Below are 11,177 nucleotides of genomic sequence, written 5' to 3' on the forward strand. Positions count from 1 at the left end.
AGGGTCTTGGGGTTTGCCCAGAACAACAAAGCAATCAAGATGCCATTTCAAGCGTTTGCAATGTCCATTCAGGACGCTGGACTTCTATTAAATACCCTTAGGTGTGGGGGGAAGGGGACGTTACATATGATCTAGATTAGCTGGGCCCTCAGCCGCCAGACTTTACAACTCCCCTGGAGTAAGGTAGGGTGGAGGTGCTTTTTGGAAACTCTAGAGCCAGGAGTCCCACCCCCTAAAAGGATTCAATTGGAATCTCCAGAAATTGTGCTAGGAATTCTATGTAGAGAACAGACCGTTGTCTTTTAATTGGCAAATTTAGTTCGTTGACATTCATTGGGCTGACTGGTCTATGTGGGGTAAATTCTCGGGCTTTGCTAGTGGATTCTCTCTTTGCCCTGTTACTCTAGAGGAGCTTCCATGGATGAGGGCCTCCGGGCTGGGGTTCCCTGCTAAGCCACCATCACATGGGTGGAGAAGGCCTAGCTGAGGCCTGGAGCAGGTGGGGTAGGCGGGAAACAGAGTCCAGAAGTAGCTCTGCATGGAGGTTTGGCAGGGTGGGTGGGGGTTCCATCCTTTGAGGAAATCCCATGTTGCAGGGAGGAGAGTGCCAAGAGCCTTGGGCATGCTTCCGTAGATTACCTAACCGTACGGAGCCCGCCTCGGGGAATGTCTTGAGTGTTCGGGAATTTTAAGTGATGCTGGGGGCAGTGGGAGCTGGTGGCCTCGGAGGTGCTGTTTGGGGAAGGTTGTGGGAGTGGGGGAGAGTGGGGGAGCTTTGATCCTGAGGTCTCACTTGTCTTTAAGGGCGTAGAGACCCTATGGGGACTTTGGCTTCAAAGCCATCAAGGGCAAGAGTGTGACTGACCAAGGAGAGGGAGGTGACCCTGCCTGCGTAGATGCTCAAGAACTCGGAGGAGTTGGGCGCGGTGGCTCACACTTCTCATCCCAGCACTCTGGGAGGCCCAGGCAGGAGGATCGCTTGAGGTCAGGAGTTGGAGACCAGCCTCAGCAAGAGCAAGATCCCGTCTCTATTAAATATAGAAAAAAATTAGCCAGCCGTGGCGATATGCACCCGTAGTCGCAGCTACTCGGGAGGCTGAGGCAGGAGGATCACTTGAGCCCAGGAGTTCGAGGTTGCCTGTGAGCTATGATGATGCCTCGGCACTCTGGCCCAGGTGACAGAGCCAGACTCTGTCTCAAAAAGACAAAAACCTCAGAGGTGACTCTGAGGGCAGTAGGGCATCTGACACAGCTGGCCAAAAGTGCTGGTCCTCCTCCCTGAATCATGGCCATGAGGAAGAAACTGGGGCCCCATCGGTTGACCAACTTCCATTTCTTTCTTTACCCCAGAAGAGAATTGGCTGGAGATGGATTTGGCTTGGGTTGGTCTCTGTGAGCAGCCTGATTTGTTGGAGGTTAGAGTGGATCAGATAAGTTGAGGGCGTGTGGTTGACAAGAGGAGCTGGTGCTTGGGTCTGGAGACAGAACGACCTGTTAGCCCCCGCCCCAAAGCAGACTGAGTTGCGTCCCCCCCCTCCAAATCCATACATTGGAGCCCTGACCCCAGGACCTTTGAATGTGACTGTGTTTGCGGATGGGTCTTTAAAGAGGTGATTAAAGTAAACTGAAGTCACTAGGGTGGGCCCTGATCCAGCAGGACTGGTGTCCTTATGAGCAGAGGAGATGAGGACACAGACACGCACAGAGGGACGACCCCATGAGGACACAGGGAGAAGACGGCGTCTACACGCCCAGGAGAGAGGCCTCAGAAGGAACCAGCCCTGAGACACCTTGATCTGGGACTTCCAGCCTCCAGGACTGTGGGAAAATAGATTTCTGTTGTGTTAGGGTTAGGGTAAGATTAGGGTTAGGGTAGGGTTAGGGTTAGGGTGGCTTGAGCAAACTCATACAGGCTGGGACTAGGCTAGCGTGTGTGTGTTAATGGAGAGAGGGTGACGGGGTAGGGGCTGTGGAAACCTTGTCCAGACTCACTGTTCCCTCTCCTGCTGGTCTCCTGTTCTGGGAAGCTCCATTGCTAAGCTGGCAGGCAGGGGAGCCTGCTATGGTGTGAATGTGTGTGTCCCCCCATGTGTTGAAACCCTCACCCCCAAGGTGGTGGTGTTGGGAGGTGGGGCCTTTGGGAGGGGATGAGGTCCTGAGGGTGGAGCCCCATGGATGGGATCAGGGTCCTTATAAAAGGGACCCCAGAGAGCTCCCTCGCCCCTTCCACCACGTGAGGACACAGCGAGAAGGCGCCGTCTATGAACCAGGAAGTGAGTCCCCACCAAACACAGCCTCTGCCACGCCGGGATCTCGGACTTCCAGCCTCCAGAGCTGTGAGCAACACGCGTCTATTCTGCATACCTGGTTTATGGTGTTTTTGTCCTAGCAGCCCAACTGTTCTGAGACATAGTTCCACCATGCAGTGACCTCCCAGCCCAGAGTCGGGGAGAATCCTGCCAGTCCAGCACAGCTCCCAATCTCAGGGTTCCACCAATCCCCTGGGGCGTTCATGGATAATGCATGATCGCTTGGAGGCAGTTCCAGCGGAAAGCGCAGTTTGTCACTGCATAAATTGGCGGCACAGCCATGACTTACCAACGCCAGTTTTTACCTTTGGGGCCTATGTCCTGTTCTTCTGCAAATCTGTATGACACAGAAACACCTTCTCTTGGGACTTGTACTGTTTCGGGGGCCGGGAGTCTTGACAGAATCCCCCCAAAGCAGGAGGTCCGTTGCTCTCCACTTCCCTGCTGGGCGGGTCGGGTGACCACACAACGGTGCATTTTACCAACTATTTATTGTTCGTTGCTACTTGTTCTTGACTCTTTCTCTTTTAATGGGGTGAAACTCTTCACCTTTATGCAAACGGATGCCTTAACTTCACGGTGAAGGTTTGTTTCGACTTGAGCAAAAAAATGCAGAGATCCGGGCTCCAGCTTTTGCTCGCACACGCCCACTGTCAGTCATCCTCCCCGTGGCACCAGCACAGGGGGAAAGGCCCACAGCAGGGCTGGAGCCAGGGTTTCCAGGTGTTGTGTGGCGTGTCCAGCTGCAGAGGGGCCGGGCGGAGCGCCCGCTGCTGCGCCTCCACCGCCTGCTGGACTCTGCCCACCACCTCGTAGAACAAGGGCTCCGTGGCTGGCGTGAGGACGTGGCTCTCGGAAGGGTCTCTGGAGAGATCAAAGAGCAAAGGTGGATGGTGATGGGTCACTTCCTCCCCGAAGCACGGGCAGACTCCTCTCCCGTAGCAGGCGCTGGCTCCCGCTGGCTGGAACTCCGGAGTCGTGTAGTGGACTTTCCAGACTCTTCCTCCTGGGGGAAGGACAGGAACCCCTGAGAGTTGCCAGAGGGAAATAAAGTGCATTGCTCCAGAGTTATTAGAAATAACTAAAAGGGAGAAGCAACCCAAGTGTCCATGGATGGATGAAAGATAAACAGAATGTCTTCCATCCACACGATGGCATCGTGTTCAGCCAGGAACAGGAATGAAACCCTAATACATGCTACAACATGCATGAACCTTGGAAGCGTGGTGCTCAGGGAAGGTCACGAAAGAGCGTGTGTTGTATGAGTCCATTTACATGGAACATCTAGAGTAGGTAAATCCGTAAGGACAGAAAGTATAATCGACCCAGGTGGTGGGAAGTTAACTGGGGAGGTTTGCGTGGGTGGAGTCTAGGGTGCGGTGCAGGGGCTGGTTTGGGTCCAGGAAATCCGAGAAGGTGATATTTAACTGAGGACGTGAATGTCAACAATGAGCCATCCGCAGGGAGATCCAGTCCACTAAGAGAGTTCCAAGTGGTTGGAACAGCTCGTGCAAAGGCCCTGGGGCAGGAATGGGCTTAGCTTGTCCTCAGAGCACAGGGCGGTTGTAAGGTGCCAGTTATCAGAGCTGATGTTTCAGATACAGGGAAGGGCTAGCTCATGTCCCAGAGAGAAGCGTGGTGTTTTTTTTTTTCTGAAGGGGGGCATTTGTGTGGCTAGTAGTCTTGGGGAGCCACTCAGCAGAGGCAAAGTAGACCCAGGGAGGCGGAACAGGCAATGTTGGAGATACACGGGCAGTAGGAATACACTGCCCGTCTATCTTTCTGCCTTGAAAAAAATTTTTGACATATTCATCCAATGACTGAGAGGAGAGAGATCAGAAATGAGGCAGTCACGGCATAAAAGAACCTAGTGACGGGTCAGGACATGCTACTGAATTCAGAAGTTAAAGAACTTTCCAAGGCAACATCGATAATGTGTAATGTAAGAACCCCGAAATGTAGCAATGAAAATCATCCCTGATTAGAATATTGGGAAGGATGGAAAAGAAGGAGATTTCTTTTAAAAAATCTATAATTCCCTTAAATAAGAGAGATTCTGGAAAGATATCCATTCAGGGATGTGTTGAGACAATGCTTTGGAGAACATTTAAGCGGAGTGAGTCACAAACGGGGTATCGATCTTTGCAAACACAGGAAGAAAAACCACCCCAAGAGCACGAAGGAAAGTCAGGAAGCTTGGGGTGAAAAGCAAATAAGAGAGGGAAATATAAGGGAAGAAAAGAGAGATAGGCAAACTGAATATGGGTGAGATGTTCTGATAGGAACACAAAGACAGAAGCAGACATCATTTGCTCTCTTTAAAATGAAAGGATCCCTGGCCGGGCGCAGTGGCTCACGCCTGTAATCTTAGCTCTCTGGAAGGCCGAGACGGGCAGATCGTTTGAGCTCAGGAGTTCGAGACCAGCCTGAGCAAGAACGAGACCCCGTCTCTACTAAAAATAGAAAGAAATTGGCCAAACAACTAAAAATATATAGAAAAAAATTAGCCGGGCATGGTGGCGCATGCCTGTAGTCCCAGCTACTCGGGAGGCTGAGGCAGGAGGATCGCTTGAGCCCAGGAGTTTGAGGTTGCTGTGAGCTAGGATGACGCCATGGCACTCTAGCCCAGGCAAGAGAGTGAGACTCTGTCTAAAAAAGAAAAAAAAAATGAAAGGATCCCATCATTAAGAAATTGCAAGAGCTGGATTTTTAAAATGACAGATAACAAAAAACCTGTGGCAAACTCCAGTGAACATGGCCATTGAGGTGATTAAAATACAACGAGATTACTTGGCAAGGGCATACGTGCTTGATGAAATGAATACTTTTTAAATAAGAATAAATAAGGAAGCAAAGAAACATGGCGCGTTTGAGTTTGGGACGATCCAATGTTCTCAAGCTACTTATGCATCGAAGGTAAAGTTAACTATTGCAATGATGGTGAATGTCTCTGTGGGACGTATATTTTTTTTCTTTTTAAAAGTGGCAAATGATTTTATAGCTCTTTTGAAAGGACTTTGGGGCCAAGAGAATGTAGAAAATTTGGAGACCCAAAACGTATTCAGTAAGTGTGTGGCTGCTCTTGTTACAAAGTTATAATTGTTACAGCGAAGATGGAACTGTGCCATTAAGCTAAGGCGGTTAAAATATTTCACGCATATCTAGAAGAATAGAATGGATTAGAAAAGTCTCAGACACATACATGTGAAAGGGGCAGGCAGCCTTGCAGAAATAACCGGAAAATCGCTAATTCTACAGTCTTCCCGGTCACGGTTAAAGATCACTCCCGTGAGTTCTCTCGCTGGCGGGCACCCTGCGGAAGTTCCGTTCTGCACAACTTCTGAAAGGAGCTGAATGCACGGAAAAGACACGTAAACCGCTCTCTTCCCAAAGTGTTGTGTGAGAATCTGCTTTTACAGGGTTCCTGGGTCAACAGCAGGAGAAGAAGCTCCAGCCTCAATCATATCTCGAGAGCAGAGTCACAGGTCCTGCCATAATCCCTTCTCCAAGGAACAGCAGGAAACCAGCTCTTGCATTTTCACATCCTGCTGCCGCTTGTGTTATCAACTGACACCATCGCTATTTTATTTCTCACTTCTTCTCCCCTAAAATCAGCAAGCCACTGGCTCGCCCCACCAGTGTGTGGGTGCAGGTGTGTGCATGTATGTGTGTGTGATGCTAGAAGCTGCTCTTCACGTCTTGGGGAAAAGAAAGAAGGAAATAAAACAATTTCATACATGGCACTGAAACCACAAGTTAACGACGCCCTTTCCAAATCGTAAGAAGATTGACAGGTGACCTCAGAAGGGATGTTGCTGGAACGAGGGAGACACACATTGCCAAGAACTAAGTTTTAAAAGCTGGTGTGAAAAATGAATGATGTGAAGATGTAGAGAGAGGTGACCACGGAAGCCGGATGTCACGCCCACCCCCAGCTTCTGGGGCCCTGTGCTTTGATGCCACCAGGGGACTCTTTCCCAAAGGGTGCTAGGACGGAGGGACCCCACTCACTGTCCCGTTGGTGCCAGCGGGCAGCGTGCAGAGCTGTCTCGCAGTAGTGCAGCAGGAACTCGTGGTCCGAGTGCTGGGCTGTCCCCAGCAGCAAGGGCAGCAGGTCCCAGCCGTCGATCACTCTGCAGAAAGGCGCAGGAGGGACTCAGGGATGTGGGGACGTTCTGTCCCTACAGCAGTGACCAACCCAGGGCCGAGGTCCTGCATTCCCCTTGCATCGTATCATGGAAGGAAGGGCGGAGTCAGAACATGGAGGAGATAGAAGGCGTGAGCGAGCCTTAGCAAGCACGCAATACCGCCCGCATTATTCACGGACAAATACCACCCTTGGCTAAAAGGATTACCTGGGGAACCAGCTTGTTTGGCCTTGGTGAGTGTCCACTGAGCCTTATTATGAATGCAAAAATGAGACAAACATTTGTCCAAACGCCTTTGTGTTTTTACATAGTGTCGGGCTTTCAGTTGCTATAGAATATGTTGTATTCTTCAACAAAGCTTCGCACTAGTTCTGTTCCTGGAGAGTTCCTGGACTAGCATTTCCTCCTTTCTGTAGCCTGCCCTTTCTTCCTTTTAAAATACTGCTCATTGTGCAAAGCCCGGCTCTATCTTCTCGGCATTGCAGTTTCCCTTCGGCTCCCTTGTTAGCACGGAGGTTGAATCCACCTGTGGATTTGCAGGGATAACCGTGCAGTTTGCTTTCCAATTACAGGATCAGTTGCTATGGGATGGGAAATATATATACCTGTGTCTCTTTTCCCCTTGTCCACTCTGGGCTATCTATAGAGCAAACACCTGCTAATAAATAATATGCTGATTGAATCGGAGCACTCATTTTCCACACGGGTGAAGGTGATGAAGTTTTCCTTTAAGTGGAAAATTTGCAGTGACCTTATTTAATTTCTCTTAAATTATTTTGAAAACTTTGCAGGGTCTTGCATCTCAAATTAAAAAAAGTAATACACCGATGGTATATTTTTATAGACGCCATGAACTTAGAATAGCAATAAATTGAGGATTTTTAAAAAAACAGGGTTAAGGTTCTCAACCCAGGTAGAAAATTCAGAACCTCAAATAGATTGTGCTTGGTCAAAGTTACCGTGAAAAAAATGAAATAAAAGACAAAATATATATAATCATATATGCACACACATACATATGTATATGTGTGTCTAGATAATAATATAACCAACCAATAATGTATATCTAAATCTATTTTACCTTCTAGTGAAATGCATTTGCAATATATATGGTACACAAAAATTTTCTTTTTAAACACAGGACACGTTATAAATTTAAAAATATATATCAATAGCCTATTAGAAAAAAATCAAACAGGACATGTAATTCAATGTAAAAAAAAGAGAAAACGAGAGAAATGTAGAATGTATAAAAATTTTAAAATTGAGAATGATAAAGCAATGAAAATTATAACACATACATGTGTATACCTAAAAATTATATAACATGCATAATAAACCTATATATATATACTCATGTCTATAAGTATAAATTATGTATACAGAAATAGTTTTAAATGACTTTAGGTCTATTATTTTTAATATGGACACTATCACTTATGGCTGGTAGCAATTTCTAGGATACAATTTGACAAAATACGTCAAGAGATTTGCCTATAAGTGGTCATATTATTGACCCAGAAATTCAACTTCTAGAAATTTCTACTAAGGACGTAATTTTAATAGGCACTAAAATGCTAACATGGTGTTTTTTTTAAGCAGGGCTAATGGGCCACCTATAAGGGGGTAGAAGAAAGAAAACAAAATTTGCAGCTATTACAATTTAAATATATGTTCTTCCCTAAGCTCTCAAGATTATGAAAAAAAATTATTTTCTTTATATTTCCTCCCAAATAATTTTTTATGTTTTTTAAGACAAGAGAAATTGGAATCCTATAAATGTCCCCGCCACACTGAACCAAAAGTAATTTCTTGTGAATCTTGCATTGTTAGATTTTTCAGTGACAGTCACCCTTATAATAAAATGTGCTCCACTTAAGAATTAGGAAAAGGGAAATAGATATTCTGCATATAAAACAAAACCAACATTTGATGCCAGCATTAAATAATAGAGCCGGGAGTGTTTCCCAGATACCGATTTCATGGATGTTTTATGACAATGCAAAGGTGACTATATCATTTCCCGTAAATGCTGGCTTCTCTACCCAGAATTGAATGGCTTCTTTTGGGTGGTTCCGTACCTGTCCTGGGGCACCTGGCCGCCCCCCAGCTGCACCACGGTGGGGAACACGTCCATCAGGCTGGTGGGCTCGGCGACGACCCGGCCGGCCGGCAGCACCCCGGGCCAGCGGAATATCCCCGGCACGCGGATCCCGCCTTCCCAGCCGCCCATGCCTTTGCCGCCTGCGTTTCAACAGAAATGGAAAAAGGAAAAAGATTAAAAATCACAAGGAGATGCCTACTCTGGTCGATTCAGCCTTATTTCGCTTCTTTTAAGTTTCTCTCTGTTTTAATCAAATTATAACACACTATCGTTCCCCCTTGCAGAGGATAGATTTTATATTCTTTTATTAACCTGGGTGTTGGTTAGGGTGCATTGGATTGGGTGAGCCCTTCATCCCAAATGACTGGTGTGCTTATGAGAAAAGGAGACACAGACGCAGAGGAGAAGCCACGTGGAGACGGAGGCAGAGACTGGAGTGACGCGGCCACAAGCCCAGGGACGCCTGGAGCCCCCAGGAGCTGGAAGAGGCAGGATATTTTCGGGGGGCTCTTATTGTTTCTACCACAATGATCATTGGAGTTCTTGTGATTTCTGTGACATTGCTTTGACAGCTCCAAATCCTCGCCCTGGCTTCTTCCGGGGTATGTATATACGTCACCTCTCTCGGATGTGCAGTGTGTTTTGCAATAGCTGTGGGACGAGGGACCGTCGGGAAGTAGCTGTACCTGCCCGTGTGCATTGACACTTGCAGAATGGCGGGCTCAGGGACATCGAGGGAAAACCCCTTTAGAGAATAATGTAGTATGTTTAAAAGAGGCTGTGCCACTAGCATTGTACGTGGCACACGAAGATGTCGGGTGGAGAGTACATCAACGCAGACGGCACTTAGATTGTGCAGGGATCAGACCCTCGACAGGAAGAAGTTCTTGGGAGGCATTAGCTGATTTAATTTGCATGCATATATTCCCTTTCATGTATGAACTAGACGGGTGCTTCGTAGGCATGCTTGCCAACATTAGTCTAAACAACTCTTTCACCGAATAAAAAACAAAGCTTTCCAAGTTAAAAAAAAAAAAGCCACAACGATGTTAAGCTATGTATATGGAACAGCACGTTTTAGAATCTTTGTGGTGCATGACATAATGGTGTGTCTACCGTTCTAGAACCCTAGTTTGAATGTGACGTGGCCGCCCTTCTCGGATGCATTGCATAAATGTAAAATTGAAACCTGAGTCTATCAGCAAATAACTATATAAACAAAGTCTGATTTATACACACAAGGAGACAGTGTTCAGCAATAGAAATGAAGGAAGCATCGATACCAGCTACAGTGTGGACGAACCTCAAAAACATCGTGCTAAGGAAAAAGCCACGCAGAAAAGACCATGTAGTGCATGGTGCCCTTGGCATGAAGTGTGTTTACAGAGATGGAAAATACATGGGTGGCTGAGCGGAGTTGGGCACAGTGAAATGAGGAGGGACTTCTATGAGTATAAGATTTCCTTGAGTGGTGACAAAAATGTCACAAAATTAAATAGTGGTGACAGCCGTACACCTTTGAGAGTCTACTAAAAACACTTAATGGTGCAAAAAAAAAATATATCAAACCTGAGTGTGGCAAATTATAATTTTTTGCCTGGATAGACAACACCAAAGTGTTTGGGCAGCAGTATTTACTGTCTGTCCTGGGGTGGATGGCCCCATTCCAAAGGAATGGGTGGAAATTGTCGGGAGGAGATGAAGTCCTGAGACAAGGACACGGGAATTTTTCAGTCTTACCTTTGTATATCCCGTTCCAGCCACCGTACTGGTGGTTTCCGTGTTGAGACTCTAAGGACCCCCCGTTGTCTGACGTGAAATAAACAAGGGTGTTGTTGGTCAAACCTTCCTTGTCCAACGTGTCGAGGATCTGTCCTGCAAAGCACAGGTGTGTTTGAGGTGGTCAGATTAGAACGTCTTAAACCCAACTATTCGGTGTATGGTTTCCTCAGGGTTTCAGGCAAACAACCAGGATGGAAGGTGCATTGCACAAAACAGCAAAACTTAAAAGTGAGGCAAACCGAGAGTGCAGAGAAGGAAGGAGAGATTGAAAAGGCCATCCCAGATGCCAGTGACAAAGACCTGTTGTGACCAGCAGTGACTCTGAGTGTCTTAGAGCTACACGAAAGGGGATTCTGTCATTTATGTAATTCACAGTGCCCTAGAGATTTTTTTAAAAATTAGTTGAGTAGGATTATATGATTTTTATATCTAACAACAGACAAAGCTTTCTCCCGCTGTGCCTGTTAATGAGGACCGAGTGTCATGACAGTCCTGTGGCCTCACATGTATCCCTTTCTCGGATGCTTTGACTTGGAAGTCACTTGTGTCATCATATTAAAGTTTAATTTTTTGGTTGAGTCTTCCTTTTTTGTGGATGAAAAGCAGAGTTTGTCTGTTGTTAGAAATAAAAATATTCTGTCTACCACGTGGGATTAGGACGTGGACATCTCTGGGAACATTATTCTGTCTACCACATGGGACCAGGACGTGGACATATCTGGGGACGTTATTCTGTCTACCACATGGGACTAGGACGTGGACATCTCTGGGGACGTTATTCTGTCTACCACATGGGATTAGGACGTGGACATCTCTGGGGACGTTATTCTGTCT

General features: G+C 46.9%; 1 protein-coding gene across 1 annotated transcript in view; it reads right to left on the reverse strand.

Annotated features, from left to right (window-relative positions):
- Positions 1-2,962: 2,962 nt before the first annotated feature.
- The window catches only part of ARSE (arylsulfatase E (chondrodysplasia punctata 1)), an 18,365-nt gene continuing 10,150 nt past the window's right edge, over positions 2,963-11,177 (reverse strand). Inside the window, exons 6-9 of the mRNA XM_012656798.1 lie at positions 10,302-10,436; positions 8,539-8,701; positions 6,321-6,442; positions 2,963-3,315 (exon numbers count right to left, since the gene is read on the reverse strand). Of these exons, the coding sequence (XP_012512252.1) occupies positions 2,963-3,315; positions 6,321-6,442; positions 8,539-8,701; positions 10,302-10,436 (773 nt within the window). The remainder of the gene's footprint in view (positions 3,316-6,320; positions 6,443-8,538; positions 8,702-10,301; positions 10,437-11,177) is intronic.

Source organism: Propithecus coquereli, unplaced genomic scaffold, assembly GCF_000956105.1.
Source record: "Propithecus coquereli isolate 6110/MARCELLA unplaced genomic scaffold, Pcoq_1.0 Scaffold52, whole genome shotgun sequence".
In the NCBI taxonomy this organism is placed as follows: domain Eukaryota; kingdom Metazoa; phylum Chordata; class Mammalia; order Primates; family Indriidae; genus Propithecus; species Propithecus coquereli.